Here is a 23,680-nt window from a genome sequence, read left to right as displayed (position 1 = left end):
CGAGTACCAGTCGATACCAATATTTCTGTTATATATTCCATTGATTTTCAAGCCATGAAATTTCGTTACTGCTAATTTAATGGGATTTTACAGATTTCATTCTAATTGTGTATGATAATGTGCAAAAGACACCCATACTACCAAAAGACGTTTATTTTCTGCGTGGAATTCCATGAAATCACTTTTGATTGGAAGCTAACTGCATGTAGTCATTGATCCTTTCGTGACATATTGTTCCTAAAACCGCATAAGAATGCTGGAAGGAAGATTTCATAGAAAAACAGCTGAGCTGAAACGATGTCAAGTATCTCAAAACTATCGTCTGTGCTCGAGAAACGTTAGTACGCATCTCAAGTTTCTCTCATTAATACTTTTGGAATGTAATGTTTTTCAGGAAAGTTTAAAAAGGGATGGAATAGATAACGCGGCGGATTCTATTGATCTATGACTGCAAACAAAATTAGAGTCAAGAGTTGAGCACAGCTATCAATCCTGGACCATGTGAGGATATTCAAGGACAACACGTGCGACATGCAGTCATTGTACATACGACAGTCAAACAGTTCCTTGGGAAGGACCAAGAACCCTATCTCTCGAACCGAGTACCAAAGTAGCAATATTTCTACCTGTCAACCGAAGTGCAGTATGCATGATCAGTCAGTTATCTTGCCAGTTAGCCAGTCATATCTAGTCCAATCGATAGATTGTGTATGAACAATAAGACTGAGTAAACTTAACGAACAAAAGGGACCGTCTGTAACACGATAAAAAAGCTTGATTTTTGACGTACGTTTGCTACGTTTGCACTTACATAAGCCTACGCCTTCGTATGTGATATTCGGTCAGGACACGAGTCCATGTAAATCGCTTATCACCTACAACGATCAACTTTATATTGAAACATTTCGGTTCAACATAAACCGCTAAGCAGACGTAAAGTTTTTTTTTCTATTAATAAAACACGAACGTGCTATGTCTTTCCTGGCTTGCCGAAAGAACGAAACATTTATTTTGACGTCTATCTGGCCGCAAATACATAGACAATGTATATTCTTTCCGACGAACTTTGTTCAATTTTATACCAAATCATCGTTGCCTCAGCAGTTGCACCCGTATTCGAGTGGATATTAAATAAACAAAAGCAACGTTACGTCTATGATTACAGATAATTCTAGTTGAGAAATACGTACCAGAAAAATTAATGTTATGTACACTTCAGATATGCCTAAAAGCTAGTACTAGTATTATTTTTTCCAAAAGGCATATAATTAAGAGTACGGTTCCAGCCGCATTTTGCAGTTTCGTAAATCGTAAAAAATTACCACCGTGTAACGTACCGTATCAATAGTGACTAATTATTTCAACGCTCCACTCTGAGTGTACTGTTTAGTCAAGAAACCGCCGAACCACTGCCTTTCATTATCATATTATACCATTAAATTACCATAAATGGCAAAGGCCCTTGCGAAGCCAATGCCTGCGTTTGGTTTAATCAGTGCGTCTGCAGCTGTTCCAGTGGCTAACGGGTTTAGCACCTCGTAAACAGCCGATTTGGTTTAGTGCGGTACACATAAATATCGATCCAATAAAGTTACTCTTTTTTGCAGCAGTAAATTTACAGTCTGATCAACATTTCGATAAGTCAACAGCGAATCATTTTTCGTACCATACGATACGTTCGTCTCTGGTATGAAACTTCCAGAAAAGATTTCCGTCCCTTCCGATTGTACCTTCACTTTCAGGCGAACGCATTGCATGCAACCGGGTAAGGTTTTAATTACGCACAGTCATTCGTCATCAGATGATTGCGAAGCGGCTCGGCATTGCGTTGGAGTAGCCAAGCCGAGTGATTGTGTGCGAATGAATTAATATATCGACCGAGAGCGGACTCGTCACGCTTACCGTCACTTTCAATCCGCACACTCCGATTTTTAGAAGGAAACGTCCGGCTACCAGTCGTGGTCGCGGTAATTTGCGGATTACTGTGACCCAAGGGAGCAGCAATTTCTCACTCGAATAATGAGCCAATTAGGTATTAGTACTGGAGACTCGGATCGCAGTGAGTGCCTGGAAGCAGCAGCCCGCTATTATGGTGGAGTCTTGGTGGAGTCTTGGTGGCATAAGGTACCTACGATTGCATAATTGGATGCGATAGAAAATTTTATGCAAAAAGTACACTTGGATCCAACTCGGCAGAGTCTATTTCCTTTGATGATTTTGAAATCACCACCGACTGCTGTAGTTCTTTGATGCTTGAATGGCATTCATTATCTGTCAGAACTGAAATCTGAAACTCTACAAGGACACTGAATGGCGTACGGAACGTGACCATGACTGTCAAGAGAAATGACTTACTAGGGAAAAAAAGCCTTTGTCGTTTAAAGTGTAAGGACAGAAACTTTCCATTCAAAGAGCCTTTTGTTCCAAAGTGAGTACTTGCATGAGTACATGTATGATGTTGAAAAAACTGTGACGTAATACGTATTGCATGGGAGATGCTGTACACTTACCATAGCTTGCTCGATCTTGTTGTCAATTGCAACTGCACTCGTCCCAGATGCACTGAAATTAGAGAGAAGGAAAAAAAAGTCAGTCATTAGTACTACTACTACTACTGCTACTGCCATCGTTTGACAGAGGGATTACGAAACGCTTAATGACGAGAACCATATTTAGTTACAACGATTTGATCGAAAATGATGAAACATTAACACAAAATCTTATCTTACTAGCCGTTGGTGTGATTAGATTTATTATGAACTAGCATACAAGTGAAACATGTGTCAGAGCCGTTTTCTAAACGAATTCGCTTAGATTAATTTCTGAGAATTTTAATTTTTATTTACTAGATAATGAATTTATTAAAAAAAATATTGGTTTAGATAATTTTGTTTAGTAAATGAAATATTATATGTCGAAAAATTTCATTTTTCGATCTTGTCTATAGGTACTAAACGATTTTCTGCTGAAATTTTGACAGTTTCTAGTGACATTTTTTCAAGGAAAATTAAAAAAAAATGAGCATTCGTGAACTTACTTTATCTGTATGTCAATAAAGTGAATTCATGTATGTTTCAATTTTGTTGGGATGACATTGATAAGTAACAGTTTGACTTGGAAAATGCCACCAAAAATAGCCGAAACGTCGGACAATTTACAAAAGAATACACAAAACTTAGAGACCCAATTTTAGGACATATTATATTACATAGTCTGGAACAAATTTTTTTTTTCCTTATTTTAAGACTCCCTTTACAGTCCTTTTGTTTTCTAAAAGAAATGATTGGATAAATTCGAATGATATAAAAAAATCGAGTCGGCAACACATCTACAAGAAATAATTCGCGAGTATTTCGTTGTTGGAAACGAACGCCAAATGTTTCAAATTTCTCGAACTAGCTGCTTTAAAATGAGACATAAGGAGTGTATCGAAAAGTAGTTAGCAACATTGACATATGTTGACATTAGTTTTCGATATATTGTGGAAAAATTACATTTTTATGCATTTCACTGTTTATATTGAAGAAAATCCTAGTTTCTGTGAAACGCTCGCACTTTGGACTTGACATTCTTCATTAAATTCTGCACAGTTACTTTTGTGACTTTCCTGATGGCAGCTGTACAGTTTTTTTTAACTCCTGCATGTTTTGGGACACTGTACCTTCCTTCCGAAAGTGCCGCTTGACAATTGCCCAATACCTTTCAATTGGCTGAAGATCCGGGCAGTTCGGTGGGTTGATGTCCTTTTCCACGAATTGTACATTATTTTTTGACAACCACTGTAGAACGGAGTTGGCGTAGTGGGCTGAAGCCAAATCCGGCCAGAAGAGAGGAGGAGCCTTACGCTTTCTGTACAGTGGCAGCATTCTCTTCTTCAAACATTCTTCCTCGTACACCTTGGCGTTAATTGTGTTGAAACTCGTCGCTTGGTGGGAATGTATCATTTCAATGATGACCTCGGTTTCCATCAGTGTTACTGGTGTTCATTTGGGTGAGGTAGCCTAGTTCGTCTGGTATGGAATGTGTGAATCATGGAAATCCTCATCTTTGGTCAGAGCAGAGCTGCAATTTGTCAGTCATGTCGAGTAACCTTGACAGACTGACTAAAATCATCGTCAACTGTAATCTGTACTGTAAAATTGACCGCCAAATGAGATGCTCGATAGTTCTATGACCAAGTAGAAATGTACTCAATCAAAGTCCTATTCCCTGTTGAAGTAAGAATATCAAGAGAGAACTAACATAAACATAAATCGATAAAGTTCATTATTCTTTGCAAAAAGTCATCGGTCTTGAAGTTTATTGGAGTAAATGAATATATTTCAATTTATATGTTGTTCGATTATTATTTAGTCACATCGTAATCAAGCAGTGACTGGAGAAATAAAATAAAACATCAATTGTTTCGGCAATCAATGAGCGTCCTGAAGAGTGAAATATCGAGAAAATTTTAGGTTCGACACACCGGCTCTCACACACTCAATACTTGACGATTTCTAGAGCCTGATTGACCGGTGTCCAGTAACAAAAGCTATCCAATCTGTATCGTACAATGTAGCTAATTTATGGTGACAGATGGGTCAGAGTTGCCCGTAAAGGGATTTTTTCTTTTGAAACGGCAGGTAGTCATTTGTATAGCGTTTGTAAGACTGCAATCAAAAACATGTCAGTCTCCGTTACAGGATTACATCAACAAAATGTAAAACAATGGCTTCAAATATTGCAAAAAGTGAGTCTTACAATGGTGCGATTTTTTTGTTGATTCGCAGTATTGGATGAAAACATCAGATAAAATTTCGATTCATTGCTTGCTCACATGAGTATTTTATGCGAAGGAGAAACACTCGAATTTCATTTAAATGGTACTTCGAGGTGTTTTTTATAAACAATAATTGAAAAAAAGTCGTCCAACTGAAAAAATAGTCGTCTTCTACTCATTCCCAATGACGGTGTTTTCCAATGAAAATGGTAAATATTTTAATCTAATATAGCCAACACACCAGGTTGCAGAACATTTTCACTAAACGCCGTTTCATTTTGCGTCTATAGAAAAATAAATCCGCCTCGAATTGCCTTCATATTAATTCGACCATCACCGCAAAACGCTTGAACGGCGAATAACTTGAGGCCAGTAAGTAGGCCACAGTGCCGCCACATAAACGGCGGCGGTGGTTTCAAACACGCTAAATTTTCTTCATCCAATAGCGTTGCTTGCAGAATGTTATGCGAGAACGCAATACAGCGCAACCAATCATTGAAATCTCTCATATGCGAGCGCTTATGCTGGCTTGGACCCCGGAAAGGCTCAATTTACTGAAGTCTAAAACCATTAGTGCAGAATACAGACCGTCGATTTATCTCTCCATGGGCAACGATCGGAGACAACCCGTCTCCGATATGGTTATGTTCACTTAGCACAGAAACGACTAGTTGCAGTAAAAACTGACTTTGAGCCGTTCTAAACACTATATCGAGTCACAAGTATGTTGAAATGTTTCCTAGGTACCTTAACTACCCTTCGATATTATTTGGAAAATGACTTTGAACAACCCTGTCGGATCAATGGATTGTAAAGAGTTATCACTAGTTCAAGGAGTTCTCAATTGGAGTTGTACGCTTTTGTGTGCCGTTGGTTCGCCGAAGTAAGATCGTTTAAAACCGCGTCAGACGCACCCGCACTCGAATGGGACCGCGTTGCAACACATGCGGGGAGCACGTTCTGCATGCGATACTCTCAATTGATCTAGTCAGTAATTGGTGCAGCGGTTTTTTTATGGTCTGGTTTTAATTAGAGTTAATTGGTCTTCGTGCGACCTGGAGCAGATCGGTTTCGTAAGATGTGGCCATTATGAGGAATTAAAGTGACATCAAATGAATCAAGTAGTCTTTTTGTTATGAAGCAAAGTTAGTATTTTATTGGCTTTAAAATTTGCTTTGTGTTTTATACTTCCTACGATTTATATTGTCCTTCGAAGAGTACAAAGTACCGTGAAAACTTTTCTTTCCACATACTGCACACTGCCACCGGCGACCGACATAGCCCGATGGGATTTAAAATGTCACGTCAATGAAAAACAATTTTCCTATAGTATGACTAATGGGCCTGTTCAGTGTTTGAGTTTCCATTATGTTAAAATATTTTCTTTCGTTTGCCTTTAACTACCGTAAAACAGAAATCTTACACATTCTTTCAAAAAAAAAAGTTTGACTTGAAACAGTCCTCACAAGAAGACACTTATCGCTCATGGTGCTACTGTTTATTTGCGGGACCTCCAACCTCCATTCCATTAAGCAAATAAAAAAGTCTAATCAACAATAACACCTCCATCGACCGGAATTGATTTGCGTCACACGATGGCTCACTGCCCGCTGTGACTTCTAGCAAATCGGATTGACTAGCCCGAAAGTCGCTGTGCGGTAAATGACACAACACTACTCTTATCAGCGCCGCGTGGACAGATTTTGCAACGTTGGACGGTGGGACTGTTTGTCTATTTGACATTCGACATCAGATAAGGAATGAGTGCTTGCAACGCGGAAAACAAATGAAACTAGTTCAGAATGAGACTGAAACCTGCTCTTCGCTTGGATCCGGAATCATTTTCCCGGCGAAACATTTTTAATGTGTAAATGAAGAAGCACAGCTAGTCCTAAAAGATAAAGAACCCGTCGTCGAGGATTGCATAGAGTCACATAAATAACTACAACACGAGTCGTAGTTCAACGCGCGAGACATCACGCACTGATAACGCTTTTATTTACTGTACACAACAAGATTAGGCCGGATTCAATGAAGGTCAAATTGTATGCCAATTCAATACCGGTTCTGCGAGCGAAACTGGTATGCAAAACCAGTTGAAATCGGATTTGCAAATAACAATGTTTTCGGTTTTTTTTGTAGATTCTTAGACGACTATCATGTTTTGGTCATTATGGTTATTAAAGGTTTCTAAAAATAAAAATAACTTCTGTCAAGTTCAATGACCGATGTGCATGAAAAATTGTGTAATTGTAGAAAATATCAATAATAAAATCTTATCTCTCGTATTCTAAATAGATACGTATTTCGTCTACAACTTGTAGGCATATTCAATATCCTCAGGATACTGTCTGGTTCATAATACTGAAAAAGTCAGCAATTGTCAAGAATGAACAGAATTCTAAGAATAAATCTACAGGGTCCGGCACTCGAACTGTAACCAACTTTAGACCTTCGAGCCTGGCGTCAAGGTAAATGCGACATATTATCGGGAAAGTATTCTGGAGGTTGCTTTGAAGCCGTGGGCAGACAAACATTTCGGTGCAGACCATGGACGTTTCAGCAGGACTCGGCACCGTCTCACAAAGCTCGAGTGAACCAAGAATGGCTGTAAAACAACGTTCCGAACTTCATCACGTCCACACAATGGCTCTCGAATTCACCAGATGCGAATCCAATGGACTATTCTCTTTGGGCCATTTTGGAGAGCAAAGTCCGAACTAAACGATACACCAGTCTCGAGGCGCTGAAAAAAGTTATTGTCCGCGAGTGGGCCAAAATACACCTGCAAGTCACATTCGGGCAGCTTGCGATTCGTTTTTTGACCGTCTCAAGGCCATAGTCAAGGCAAAAGGTGGTCATATCGAGCAAAAGTGAATTGATTCTGAATTTTGTATTATTTTTACACATTTTGTACTTTGAATTAAGTAAGAGTAATTTTCCAAACTGAATTTATGACCTTTTTAATAGGTTACACTTCGAGTGCCGGACCCTGTATATATAAAAACGCAGAGGCCATCCTTTGTAATTGCATCACTTAAGAACGGATGGACGGATTTACATGATTCTTTTGTCGTGAATACGACTTACTTGACTATGGAGCGCCTTTTCAAAATTTACCCTCTGAGAGAGTGATAAGTTTTTGATCGTGAATATCTCTTGTTGTATCTAAAGAATCAACATATTTTTTGCTACATGCCATCGGAAATATTATCACAATTTTATGATAAAATTTTCAGTTGTGTGACATAATCTCAAATAATTCAAAATTAAACTTTTCTGAAATGTTTGATATAAACAAGTATCATAAGGCGCGTTTGCCTTTCTCGTATTTTGAAAGCTCATAGATCAGTAATCTGTGAAAGGATTTATATAATCTAACTACCAATAGAATCGACATTTTTCAACCTAAACGTGTATAGCAAAAGCATTGAAGTATTTCAGTAGTACACTATTGAAAAACCTGTCTCATTTAACCCATGTCAACACCAGCCAATCAGAACGCGTTCTGAGGAAGAAAACAAAATATCTGCTGCTGTACAACAAATCGTTCGAGAAAAATGTTCCGAACTGTGCTTAATATCGTAGTGAGTTCCAAAATTTGGTCCTTCTGAAAGGCAGGAATGAATACCGCACAGCATCCTGATAGTTTCTTTCAATGAATAATCGAAATTAAAATTCTATATGCTGCTATTTTTATAGTCGTTAGGACCGCCCATTAGTGAAAAAGCTACCAACGAAATCACGTAAAAAGAAACCTCTTAACAAAAATTGGATCAGTTTGAATTCTATCGCCACTGCGAGCAAATGTATTTTGTGTCGTTTGCAAAGCTAGTTTCGCTTCCGACAAGAGCGATTACGTCACAGCTGCTAGTCGTTTGCATTGGTGAAAAGAAGACAACGGTGGGGAGCATCACACACAATCAGCCGTTCTAATGGCTTTAAAAGTTTTCTAACGAACTGTTATGAATTTTTTGTTTGCAAATCGAAGGTAAAAAAACTCAGTTTAGTGCAAATCTAGAACTGTTTGATTAGATTTGTTCACTTTTCGCTGTGTGAAATTCACAGTAATCGAGATCAAGTGAAGTCTTCTTTCTTTTTGCGAAAAACTTGAAAAAGGGGAATGCTTGCATAATTCATACAATTGATCAACTACCCGATCAGATGGTTATAACAGAATTATAACAACTGGAGTAATTTGTTTCAGAAACATTTTGTAACAAATTTTTAAATATTTTTAGCTGGTAAGCTGTTAAAATCATAACAAAAAAGACTCTAGCGGGAACAAAATCGTAACAGATTTTGAAACGTTTGTATCACAATTATTATTGGATTTGATATAACTACAGTCCGAAAACAGGAATTTATAACAATATGAATTAGATAGCAAATTTAATACAGAAAAACGATATCACTGAAAATGAATAATTTATTTAGTAATCTGGTTTCTTCTTTTAGTTCTTTGAAATTTTGATCATATTTCGATATGAAGCAACGGAAGAACTCATTTTTTCAATTAATGAACTTTATCATGAGTCTTGCTAATGAAAATAAAACATCATAACTGATTTTGTTATGATATTGTTGTCATAAGTTTCAACTTACAACTGTTTTCATTTGTTAAATATCTAAAAATAACTCAAATTGTTATACATATCAACTGTTGATATACTTGTGTTATGATTTTGGTATGTGCATATGATCGAGTAATTGATATTCGGAAGTGTTAAGGAACATGTCAGTTGTTTTCGTACTTACGCATTCCAGTTATGTCTCTGACATTACTAACCCGCCTTTTTTGTTTGACCAATTTCTATCCCCACCGGGCTCGTACAATAAAATTAGAAAAATTCACCGGAAAAGTGGGAAAAATCCATAAAATTGTTTTGTAAGGACAATGGAATTTTCCATTGAAAATGTCGTCTATCCTTGCTAGATCATCGATAGATGTTTGGCGCATAACGAGTTGCATAAGTGTTTGGCAGTCGAAGAAAAGAATACTAGATCGATAGAAAATCGTTTGGCGCGCAACGCATTGTTTTCTGACACTCTGTTTAGGCCGGATGTGCACGGAAAATGAAAAATATTTGTATCTGACAAAAATTTGAACTAAGAGTGGATAAAAGTGTGTAAAAATATAGCTCAGGTGTTGCACAGAAATTATTGAATATCATTAAATCTAGGGCTTGCGCATTTAGCCTAGGATAGGAAGTTGAATAAGGCAACTTATCAAAGTCATAGCTAATATTTAAGGGTTTATTTATTCCCTGAAGGTTAAAAAAAATATCTTAGGTATAATGAAATTGATCACCTATGACTTTTTATCTGTTCCATTTTTTTTCGAGTGCAGTCTTTATTGCCTGAAAAGTAAATTCAGTGAAAAGCTGAAATTTGGTTTCCTGGTAATGGGATGGTAAAATGCAGGATTGCGCAAAAAAAACCTGACACATTTTGTTCTCCGGTTCAGTGCGGTAAAATCTCATTTACGAATGCAATTATTTTGATGAAAATGAAATTTCTGGCCTTTCACTGTCAGTGTATTCCAAATCATTCAATTACCTTTTGTGGTCATAATCAAATGAGATCCAATGGATTTATCGTCAATGTGACGGTTTCCATTTGAGTTCACAGTTATCGCCAGCAAGTGTGAATGAATAATTTTCGAATTTTTGGTATGCATTGAGATGTATTCCAAAGTATTAGAAATTAACATTGGAAGAGAAAGCAATAAATTTTGGTGCATTCTGTGATTGACCGTGTTTACCGTTCATTTATTATCTTGAACCTACTGACTGAACTCAGTCAATTGAAAGAGATGTTTGTTATTTCAAGGGAGAAACTAATGTCAGTTTAACTGAGTTTCAATTCAATTGGTGCAACGGATGAAGAACTGAGTGTTTTTCATTTCAGTGAACGGTAGGGGCTGAAGTCCGCTAGGAGATTGATAGTACCTATTAGCTCTCTCCGGACAGTACCAGCCTAGATGCCGTGTGGAATCCGGCGGAAAAAAATAAACCAAGAATAGATCCACTGGGTTCCTGCTTCCATGTCATAAAAGGCGACAATTGCAGGAGTTTCTTTTTCCTTTCAGTTATCAGATATTTTCAATGTTTCACTTCTGATTACTCTTTTTTACTAAATTATCTCTTCATTCAACCTATTAATTTCCGTCTAGCTTCGAAGAAAAGTTTTATTTGGAATGTTTTCTTCTTCCATGTTATTGATTGTCTTTCCGGATAATAAATTTAAGGGTAAAATCAACTATTGCGCAAATCCTTTGATGTTACAAAGTTAATAACAGAGATAACATATATCGATATATTGAACACGTAGTAAAAAAACACTTGATATTAATATTTCAAACAATAAATTAATATTTTTCTCGGTAGCCGGCTGCCTATATCAACCAATAGAACCAATTAATAATTTTAATAAATAATAAAAATAATAAAGCGGAAATAATAAAGAATAATAAATAATAAATAAAGACGCGCGTGAAATCTGTTGACCTTTATTTGGTGATTTAAAATGATTTCATAACAACTGTTTAGAATATGTTAATGCAATGAATCAACTATTTTGTCTTAATCCTATTCACTCGTATATTTTGTATCACGTAATTTCATTTATAAAAAATAGGAAAGTTTTTATTCTTTACGCCGTAGTATTGCAAATTTTTCTTCAGTTTCCTCGAATAAGAGCTGCGAATCAAGACTTCCCGGGACTTCTATATAGGATATGGTTGAAACGTTCACTCGGAAAGTCAGTGAGTTTAGTGATGCATCCGAGCATCTTGAAACCGGAACATACTGAGTCGCGCGCGAATAATACAAATACTGAAATTTTTACTAACAAATATCCTTCTCCCGTGACACTTGTGGAGTGCGCAGTAGTATATACGGCCTCTAGTAACAACAAGTGTTGGACTAACATCCCTTCCCATTCCTTAGACGATCTACGTTCGGGTCTGGCCGGCGATGTAGATGTACATTGAGGGATGATTCACCAGTCTCAGGTCGGATCATCTAGAAACTCCCTGTACAATTTCAGCTAATCCCGATCAGTAACGGAGTAGCAACCAGGGGTGGTCGCTCAAGCTCAAGCTCAAACTCAAGCTCAGTGAACAGTGTATTTATCGAGTATGAAGTATAGTACAGTCAACCGATCGGCTGTGTGTAGTCGATTTCAATTGAATGAAATTGAATGTAATTTTACGGCACTGTTCCGGTTACAATGGAACCAAACAAGAGAGGAAGAAATCGAACCCGACATCGGAAAGTAGAAGAATGAAGGTATATTTTCATCTAGTAGTTTTCCATCATGGAGCACTGAAGTATCGCTCGCTGCGTTTTAATTGTTAACTCGTTTTCCAAGAATCAGTCGTACGTTACAACTATTCGTGAGTTTACACGTTTTAAATGGCATCGTAGTGCCACGTCTTTGCTAACGTGCCGAACGAAAACGTTTGTTTTCGGCTTATACAGGGCGATTCAGGTATGTCATTTAGGGGTTATCCTGTTTGTGCTTGGGGCACATAACATAATTTTCTTTACGTTTCATCTTTGGCTCGTTAGTGCAGAGCAGTTCAAATTGAACTGCTCAGTGTACACTTAAACAACTTTACAATGAAGCAATTTGTTCAGAACAAGACAAGAAATCGAAGTTGTTTCATGAAAAAATAAAGGCGATCTTTCAGATCTTCGTTATTGTTTGGTAGAATTGTTCCAAAATTGAATAATATCTATGATTCATACGGTTATTCCCTAGTCGAAAAATTCACCAAACCACAACTCCAAAGCCACAAACATATGATTTACTCATACAGAGGTTAACCAAGTTCGGCACATAAGTACAGACATTGCACTTCGGTGCAAAAAAAAAAAGTTCTGCAAATAGCAAAAACTTTACGTCTGCTTAGAGGTTATGCACTGATGAGTCAAAGACGAAACGTGAACATATAAAATATGATTTACTGCCGAGCTGTCTAAATCTGACGAATGCAATGCAGGTGGTTGTTCAGAGAGAGATAAGAACACGGTCAATCAAAAATCGAAGTCGCTGCAGCCTCAGGATGGAAGCACATTATGAGGTCATCCGTATTTTTCAGATGATGTCATTCTTCGTATGAAGCAGATCATGGAGACGTAATTCGTCAAATAATTGGAATTCACAAGTCAGTCCTGAATATACACGATTTTGTCTAAGTGTGTGTTTTATCGAATGTTCTTTAGAAGTCTAAGCTGAAATTAAATAAAGTTTAGCTTCCGAATAGAGTACCTAACATCATAACTGAAACCACTCCAAAGTGCACTTCAGAGCAACGGGTATTGTATCCATGCATTTATTTATGGTGGTACGATAAGCTATCAGATAGCTGGACCAGACCAGACCAGATTGCCAGTGAAGTAGCTGCAAAAATGAGATCATGCTATCATCACGGAGCTCGTCGTACGAGGTGGTGTGGTTCCGATCCAACAGCAATGGCGGTGAAAACAAGCCCCGAGGGTTATTGAAACATTTGATTAACAACCGAGCTGTTTCAATTATCTTGAATAAATAAAACAGGAAAGGAAGCTTCAGCACTTGGTCGCATGAGCGAAGTAGACCGGACAGACTGAATTTTTCTCGAATAAATTTAGCCGGCTAAGTGTTTCGGTTTCGTCCTCGTGTACACCAACAACAAAAAACATTTTGAGGTGGCAATTTTTTGACTACCAGTTTTTCGACCATCCGCGGCAGCGCTCGGCCAAGAGACAAGGAAGCCAGCAACGAGTCGAATGTTTACACTTTCACAAAAAAACAAAACCGCATATACATCAGTCGGGCAAAGACCTGTTGGTAAACGCGATTGTTTTATGCGTGAATTTTATTGCCTTGGTTCGTCGTATGTCCGCCTGTCTGGCATGTGATATCGCCGGCCGGTAGACGAACGGTCACTGTGCAGACTTGGCTGAAATGAGGTAATAGTTTTTATGATTATGATCGCTATCAAGCTCCGTAACAATGAAGTGGTTTTTTCTTTAGCATGCATTGCGAGGACAAAATTACTAAAACGGAGATTTCCTTAAAATTTTTGGATGGAAAAAATTTGTTGTTAGTACGTACTCTAAAATAATATGTAGAGACCGCTACTAAACTCAAATCTACCAGCAATTCAACATGATAAGAATTGCTCACAGTGCAGGTATATTTTCCGAATTATCATTGATTCACGTACCGTTAACTGAGGAACCCACACATAATTAAAGTGTTCTCTCAATCTTTTTGGGAAGAAACATGCGCACAATTTTCGTCCGAACCTTCATCATACTCGGACTGCATCGAACGGGTATCACCTCGACTAACGCAAGCTTTCGGTACAACCAGACAAATGACATCACAGTACGCGTTTCGCTATGGAAACACGCGTTAGTGTGCGTTACGTTGAACACGAAAAGACAGTGCCATCACTATCACAACTACTTTCAACCATCGTCAGTCGCTAGCCTGTACGAACGGAAGTTTCTTGGTTTGTTTTGTTATGACGGTGAACAGCTGATTTGGAATTGTTACACAGCTGTGTGGAACAAACGAATGAAGAAGAGAAGAGAGTGGAGAGCGAAACAAAACCCGTATTAGCCTGATGGTGGTAGGTTGGGTGTTTTTCTTCATACCTCACACCTTCGGCGAACATTAGCAGGACTGGTTTGTTTGATTGGCTAGATCTGTCTGAACTGGAACTCGCCCAGTTTGGTTCCCTATGTTTTCAGCGGGACAAAATGCACTGGTATTGGTCGTGGTAGTCGAAGTTAAAGGGTTGAATTTTTATTTCGTCGATGTTTCATGAAGAAATCCGTCAAACAGCGTTTTGCCTTTCTCTATACAAAGCATATAGAACTGAAGGCAAAACTGACTTTTGATCGGAGCTCGGAGACCGCTAGTGTTATTTATTATTTGACTCAGCTCGACGAGATCGGAAAAAATCTTTATGTGTATGTGTGTATGGTCAAGTGTTGTCACCTTTTTATCAACCGGTTCAATTTTCTTTAAGATGACTGAATCGATTTCAACAACCTAAAGCTCGTGTGAAAGCTACTATTGGATTATGGATCAAGTTGGAGTATCAAATGGCTGACACTTTCGGATTCAGAGAAGTAATCGTAGAAGTGACGTAACCGACAAAAATAGCAATTTTTTCCGTACGATAAATTTTCTTGGAGCTGACGGGAACGATTTGAACAATCTCAGACTCGTATGAAAGGTACTATTAGATCATCGATCAAGTTTGAAAATAAAAAAAAAACACTTCGGATTCCGAGGATGTATCGTAAAAGTGACGTAATCGACAAACCAAATTTATTTTGATGATTTTTTCGACTGAACCGTTTTCAAGAATTTCAGGGTCATTTTAAGAAGACCGTAATGTCATTGATCAAGTTCGGAAAGCGAATGGATGATACATTGGGATTCGGAGATATAATCGTAGAAATGGTGTAACATAACAAGTCGTCTTTATTAATATTCAACCAACTATTTTGAAAATGGATCAACATATTTTTACAAACTAATGCAAGCACTGAAGTACCCGCATCAATCTGAATGAATTTGTGTCAAAAATTAGCCCAAATTCGTGTCAAAATTAATCTCAATGGAACAAATATGTTTAAATGAGACTGAATGGAAACAGAAATCACACCAATAGGAAGGTTGACAAGGGTTTTATTTGTAATTGAGCTAGGCATTTTCAAAATGAGTGCGATTCAAAGGTTTTAGTTTCATACCCAGATAATCATAAATAAATAAATTAAAAATCATTCACAATTTATTAATTTTAGTTGGTTTGACGTGAAGCCGTCATAACTAAGTTCCGTTTTGCAATGACTGAGTGGAAACATGTATTGGAGAAGCCAAATGAATGAAAAACTAACAGAAAAGATGATTTAATGGAAAAAGATACGCTCAGAGGCAGGACTCGAACCTGCGTTCTTATGCATTCCGTGCATAAACGCTACTATTTCGCCACTCTGAACCTTGTTACAGACACTCTAAAATGCAACCAGACATGGTAGAACGTACATCGAACATGGTCTACATCCTGGCCGTCATCCGACCGATACCATACATCCAAACATTTTCTCTGTCCATCAAGCACTAGTCTCTTAGCTTTATACCTATGTTCCGCTCAAGCACTGAGTAGGAGAGTGTATTTATAATCGCTTGTCACCTTCTTCACTGGTCCCAGTCGCTGGCTTGTCACGAATAAATATGGGGCGTGATGGGTTCGTCGATGCCTTTCACACAGCCCCCCTGGGTTCGATCCCCAACCCCGCACATAGTGTCAGAAAACAGTAGGCAAAAGTCGTTTCTGTACGCTATGAGTCGGCTGCGAAGTCTGTTGAAACAGAAGGTAAAATTTTACAAAAAGGAATGTAATACCAAGGCTTTGGCTTTTGGGCAGCAGAGATGGCATTTCACTAGAGTGATACACCAGGGCGTAGGTTTCAATTATACACTGCGGATACATTTGCTTCGCTCCACACAAAGAGGAAAGCGCACTTCTTCTCAGTGTCCAGACAGACTTTGAGTGCGTGCTTGTGTTGAAAGAAGCTGGTGCGAGAGAATAACATTCTCTTCGCACGAATCGCTCTCACGTGCTCTCGCCTAAATACACCCAAGTGATCACTGGCGCGTGATGGTGAGCGAACACTTCTGTGAACTTCAATTAATAGAGAGTAGATCTGGCCTTGCTATGAAAAATTTGCAATGAAAACCGAAAATTTAACGATAAATTGTTATGTTTTGCTGATTTCGCGTGCCCACGCTTCTTCTACGCAAACCATACACCAGAGTGCTCACTGGTGTGTACACCTCTGTGAAAGTATCTGCATCCACCTCAGAGAATTTATTAGCTAATGCTCTAGCACTTTGGTGCGATTCAGTGGAGGAGTTAAAAGGAAATAAAGAAACGCACTCATGATGCGTGCACACTTTATACAACAGTGGTGTATATATGTGAAAGAGAAGAGCTCTCGTTGAAGTTGTCTCTGCGAGGGGAGAAATTTTGCTTGCTCTTCGTCACACAGAGGAGATGGACATCTCTGTTGGGCAGTCTGCAGCTTTGGGTTATTTTTCACTCTACAATTTTTTATAATTTGAAATTTTGAAAATTCCGCACTCTGGCATTTTAGTATAGCTCCTTACCGTCGTTGTTAATTTTGTTTAAAAAGATTCTTTTGTAATGTTTACATAAAAATTGTTCTTGAAAATTTATTGAAATAATCTGATAATGGAAGATCGCCTTGCGACGTACCGTGAAATGGAGGCAGCCTCGAGAATTAGTGTGAAAAGCTCGCTTAGTCATGAAAAAAAATTGGTAACGTTGGATCCCACATAATTTGACAATCGCTCAAAAAAAAAAAGACTCGCGTCGTTTGGTGCAAAAAGCTGCTTAAAAATTTCAATCGTAGTTCGACTCTACCCTATATTTTGCAACCACGACTTTTAAGCACTCTTAAAAGTGACTGAAGTGCTGATTAACAATTCTATGCAGATGTAGTAGACAGTAGTCCGTGCCTATTGGTTACCTGGGTGCTTGAAATATATATTCAAAATGCAAGCCGATCGAAACCTCAAACTGTATATTTGAGAAATTTGCATGTTTGAAAAAAATATTTGAATGACTACTTCATTACTTGTTGATTTTCTGAATTTCAATTGTAAACTATCTAAATAACAAAAAAACAGTACCTACACATCTACAGTACATCTTTAGATTGATGAACCTTTCAGGGGGTTTCATATTCATAACTCTCAACAACGAAATTCGCAACAACCGCCAATTTAAACTCCTCTCACCGTGTCCTTCAACTTATGGTGTGTCATCTTGTTGAGAATAAATCAACGAACCTATGATTCAAGTTCCATTTCGCACCCGCAAAAATCCGAATCCTGTCCTAAAGAAAAAAAAACCGACCAGATTCATTCGAACTGTTGATACTAATTTCTGTTATGACAAATAAAACAAAAATAAGGAGACAAGCGAACACACTTCGCAAATAACAAATCACCCGGCACCGAGTTAATTTTATGTAAGCTGCCACTCAGTCCATAACCGTATAAATAAACTATTTCTGCTTGAATATTCAAGAAACGCGCGAATCGAGCAAAATGACAGCACAGGAATAAAAGCAATTTAGAAAGAACGAACGAAAGACCGCTTAAATCGCGGAATCAAAATGCGCACGATTTCAATTTGTTCACAACAGTTATCCTTTTGTTGGCCACAGCAATTTTGTTATACATTTATTTATGGATGGCGACGTTTCCTGGGATGCGACATGTGTCAAATCTGTTAAGTCAAAATCCATTTCAGCAGAAAAATTAAAATAACAAAAACAAAAATGAACTGTAGTGATAAGTATTTTAAATACTGAATGTGAAATACTTAGAAACAGTCGTCAATGAGAGGGTTACTTAGGAACAGTACGGAATACGAAAACAAAACGTGCGAAAATTAAAAACGTCTCATTAGATGAACTTCGTTGGAAGAATAACAAAAACAAACTACCAACCAAAACACCACCGCTATTTGTAAACACTTCGGCCAAAATCTTTAGGTGATATGCATATTGCATGTTCTTGAGAAAGCGTGAATAACTTTATCTTCTTTTGTTGTTGTTTTTTTTTGTTTCATCAAGCCATCGAACAACTCGGCTCTTGTCGTCATCTTGATCTGTGCGACTGAGAGTATTATGAGACTACGCTCTCTCGTGAACATGGGAAGTAATTTCGTACGCGGAAGAAATTCGTTAGCGTTTTCATGATTAATTATTCACATTTTTTTCTGATGCTATTTGAGATTATTGTTAAAATCATTCTCAAATATCTCGAAATTCGAAAGCATACGGGGAGTAATTAACGAAAAAACTGTCGTTCTGAAAAAATGCAATATTTTGATAGTTAAATTGTCCATTAGAAGAAACATGAAACAGTAGTCAATGACAAGAATAAAATAAGTAAAGTCTTGGCATTGAATTCCTTTTGTGGAATTTGGCCTTTCTGTTTCAACAGACTTTGCAGACGCAGATTTTCGAAGTTATATGATTTTTATGCGACATTCCGAATTTATGTGGTTTTTATGGTTCTTGTACCGTAATGCAAAACGAAACATACGAGCGCGAAGACTTTAAATAGTTTTCGAGTCCGCAATGCGAATAAAAACTGTTGCCAAGCGTTTATAGACAAAGAAGGTGTTCGAACTCCCGAAAAACTCGACAGTTTGGCAGTCTATATGTAGTTGTGGCCTAAAAACCTAACAGTATCGTTTCCACCGACACTATCAATAACTTTTTTCATCTGATTTGACATCTTTTGTCACTCCACTGAGTTTCGATGTGTTCGCAAGCTTATTTGGGAGGTGTGCTTCGTTAACTTCACATGAACTTAGCGAAGTACTCGAAAAAACAAAAGAAAATGAGAAACAAATTCAAAATTCCTTCACTAATTGGCAACAAATTATGCACTGGGTATTGATTTGTTTTCAAGCTTATTAAAGAGAGGTGCTTCGTTAACTTCATATGAACTTAGCAAAGTACTAAAAAAAAATTTTCAAAAAAATGAGCACTAAATTCAAAACTACCGTAGTTAATTAACAAAAAAAAATCCACTGAGTTACGATTTGTTTTCATGTTTATTCCGGAGGGGTGCTTCGTTAACTTTATATTAACTTAACGAAGTACTATAAAAATATGAGTAACAAATTCAAAATTACCGTAACGAATTAGCAACAGACAATCTACTGGGTTTCGATTTGTTTCCAAGCTTGTTTGGAAGGGGTGCTTTTGTAACTTCATAACTTATTACATTATTAAAAAAAAGTTACGAAAAAGTTGAGCAACAAAAAGTCAACAACAGAGGGTAAAGTTTCACATCGGAATGTAATACACTGAGGACTCTTTTTGCGCAGGGGATACGTACCGCGTAAAACAAACCGCGCAAGAAACCGCGTAAAAAAACGCATAACTTTGGAAATTCGCGTCAAAAAACCTCAAAACTAAAGAAAAAAATTTTTTTGAAGCCAAATATCTTAGAAATGCATGAAACGTCCAGATCTGGTATAATCTCAAAAAAAATTTTTTTTGTGAAACTCTACTTTAGGATTTTCCTGAATTTTGTTTTGATCCGACTTCCGGTTCCGGAGTTACAGGGTGATTAGTGAAAAATTCTAATTTCAAATTACTTTTCTCAGAGATGGCGTGACCGATTTCAACAAACAACTTCAAATGAAAGGTCTCACGGTCTCACACAAAACTTCCGAATTTCATCCGGATCCGTCTTCCGGTTCCGGAATTATAGGGTAAAGTGTATTAAAAATTGGATACAATCACATGAAGCGGCGAAACGAAACACGTAAAAAAATTGTCCTAACTTGCCTCGAAACTATTCCGGCTATGCTGGTTCTCGGTTTCTGATTCCGGAAGTACCCGAAATAAAAAGTAAAATAACTGCTAAGCTTGCCTCAAAACTATTCCAATCGGTAGTCATTGTCAATAGACGGCCAAACATTAATTTGGTTTTCCTGTTCTCGAGTTTTTGATGAACGACCGAAGATTGTCGCCATAGACTCAAAAATTGATCCCAGTCACTTTTCTCGAACCAACTTCGATCATACCGGTTCCCAGATTCCGGTTTCGGAAGTACCTTTTTTCGATTCCTCAGAGATAGTCTAACCGACCTGAGTACTGTTTCACTATGTAGGTTATACTACTTTATGGACAAACCTTTGTGTTTTTTAAGAACCAAAGAAAATTATTTTGAGGATTACCACACATTTATATATGATAAAATGTGAGATATGAGAAAGACATCATTACACCACTAGGTGGATTAAAACAGGTTTTTTTTTATTTTGAACGAGTACAGGTTGGGTTTGGGTTTTAAAATTTGGTCGGATTCCGAGTATACGAGCCCGACTATCAAAATTTTTTCGGGTACGCGTCGGGTTCGGGTTTAAGAAATTAGTTACCCGTGCATCTCTAATATGCAAATTACTACTGAAACAAAACAACACCTGAAAAAGCTGCACGTGTAGTGCACGTAAAGATATGCACGAGCTTAATCGCTTTTGAAATACACTCAAGGGATATGCTGCCCATACTTGCATATCAGTCCCATATGGAAAATCGGTATGTCGAGAAAAAGACGATCAAAATTTCATTTCCGAATTTTTTGATTTATTGTACTACCTAATGCTAAATCATGGTATTATTACATGAAAAATCGGTAATAAATCTTTGCTATTACCAATATTGCAATGAAATTATTGAAATTTGCACTGAATGGGACTGATATGCGGGTACTTTGCATATGGGACAGACATAAATTGATATTTTTTTCACATTTTACTGAACAAACCCTCAATTGATATTGAGGATAGATTTCATTCCTCAAGCTAACTCAAAATTGGCGAAAATCGTTATGGGACAGATATGCGAGTATGGGCAGTACATATTGTATAAAAAAAGCACATATTTGCTTGAAAAATCACATTAATTCGAAAATTCGCATAGAAAAATCAAACAACTTTGAAAATCCGCATAAAATAACGGCATCTCATTGAAATTTCGCACAGAAAAACGCGAAACTAAGGGAAGAAAAATTTTTCCTGGATGTTTTAAAAATTAATGTAACATCGAGATCAGGTGTTATCTCGAATTACTTTTTAGAAATGACTGTGGGAATTTTGAGAATTCCGAAATCGAAAAACTTGAAGCCAAATGTTTTAGAAATGCATGAAAATTTGACGAGAACTGGTGTTATTTCGAAGTCCCAGAGAGTAGATCAGAATTTTTTTTTCGATTGAACTCCAAATCCCGACCTTCTGTGCATTGTTATGTCAAAACAATAAAACCGCATGTCTTCGAAAATTCGCATAACATTGAAAATTCTCATAAAAATTCCGAATGACATGAAAATTCGAATAAAAAAGACTCATAAAAAACCGTCTAAAAATCGCAAAAAAAAGACATAACTGTATGAGTAAATAACTATTACTTATCGAAGATGCCTCGTCAAAACATAAACATGAATACAGTACAATACAAAAAAAGAAGCAAAACGTAGTTCAATAAATAAACAACAAATAGAACAATTATACACATGTTACAAAAGAAAAACAAAATCAATTTCTCCACAATTGTGAAGACAGATAAAACTGTTTATTTTAAAAAAATGACTTCCCGGAAGAATCCAAAAGGCAGTGTCAGCGATCTACGGTAGAGTTCGCTCGAAAACCATTCGTTTATATTCCCCAATCAATAAGTTGTATCACGCTCAAACTTGTGCACTACTACAATAGCTATTTCAAGTTTTGTTGTTTCGAGTCAGCAGTCATTTGCCTATTTGTGCGTATAGTTAACAGTATCCGCGATGGTCGTTGCTTTAATCAGCTGCGAAGTGTGCGCTGTAATACGGTTTTTTTTGTGCAAAAGAATTTTCAGCTACTGAAATTCGTTGAGAGTTAGGCCTACTGTAATGAGTGAAGGTTGGTGTCCTTATTGCAGAAATAGTCGGCTATGCCTACTGCGTATAGTCTAATTTTCATGAACAAAAATTACATTTGTATAGCTTGTAACTGTTTGAAGTTTTTGACCAAGTATCGTAATCACAGATTCTTTGAATTTATATTATACACATGTTATACTTAGCCTGTTGTAAAAATCAATTCCTTTGAACACATACCTGTAAATAGAAAAAAATAAAAAAGAAACGTTAGAAATTAGAATACAAGCAGAGAGAATAAATTTTGTATAGTGAATAATTAACATGTAATCAATGTCACTTGTCGAGCGTTTCGTAGAATAGTGAGAATTTAAAGTTTTCGATTTTATATTTTATCCCGATTACGAAGGTTTCGACTCAGAACAAATTTTTAACCTTTTATCCTATGTTATAATTATCATTTTTTAAAAATGTGAATACCATATCCTAGTCGTAAACAAGTAACTAATACAATTGGCCCAAATCAATAATAAATTATTAGTAACAATATCATTTTCAGGGAGAAATAAAATTGAATTTTGCTCACGACAGATTTTCAACAGATTCTGGGGTAACTCGAACCTATTTTCAATAAGTTCTGGTTTCGTTCCCAACCTATTGTTAACCTTTTGCAGCACTCAAACATACTTCGCTAGGGCGTACACCCCTATCGAACGACGAATCCTAACCGCCCACACCTTAAAACCGAGCACGACCCACGTCAGGGCAAGTTCTGCTGCAACGCCAACATCACAGCAATCACTTGACCTCTAACATTTCGTTGCACATCAAAGAGCCAACAACGTGTTCTCGGAAAACCGGTTCCTACGAAACAATTTCCAACTGACACCTACCTCCCAACCTTCAGGGCACCGTCGTCCGTAGGTACCTTGAATCGTGCAGTGTCAGCCAGTGTCAGTCCGCGATGAATTGTTGGCTCATCGAATGATTGTTTGAATTTTCAGAACCACAGAAGTGACAACGCGACACATGAAATCGTCTTCATCGATTGACAATGAGAGACAATAAAGACCAACCTCGGATTTGGATCATATTAATACTGAGACGAACACTGACCGTGGGCCGAAGGGTTCCACCGACGCCCAACTAAGTGCATCCATTTTGTACTCAAGCTGTCTTCACGCTACAATCCGAACAAGCAAATCTTTGTGAACGATGAAATTACATGTTTTGAGTGGCCCTGCAATCGGCAGCCGGGTGCCTGGTACAATAGCAAAAATAAAGTGTCTGTCCGTAGAAATTGTTTTCAGTCGAACCAGCGGAGAACACGTTTCCGCTGAGAGGACAAAATTTATTGCCATTCCATGGTGGATCAGGAACCGTGCCGACCTCTGCGGGAAAACTCTCGGCTCCACACTGAGTAAACAAAATTCGAAACGAACA

At 37.5% G+C, this 23,680-nt stretch overlaps 1 protein-coding gene across 2 annotated transcripts in view; it reads right to left on the bottom strand.

Moving 5' to 3' along the window:
- Positions 1–23,680, bottom strand: part of LOC131427123 (protein bunched, class 2/F/G isoform-like) — a 404,369-nt gene that overhangs the window by 46,633 nt on the left and 334,056 nt on the right. For both annotated transcript variants that reach the window (XM_058590048.1, XM_058590049.1), the window contains exon 4: positions 2,511–2,562. In XM_058590048.1, coding sequence (XP_058446031.1) covers positions 2,511–2,562 — 52 coding nt within the window. The remainder of the gene's footprint in view (positions 1–2,510; positions 2,563–23,680) is intronic.

This window comes from Malaya genurostris, chromosome 2, assembly GCF_030247185.1.
Source record: "Malaya genurostris strain Urasoe2022 chromosome 2, Malgen_1.1, whole genome shotgun sequence".
NCBI lineage: Eukaryota > Metazoa > Arthropoda > Insecta > Diptera > Culicidae > Malaya > Malaya genurostris.
This window is presented reverse-complemented; position numbering and strand designations above follow the sequence as displayed.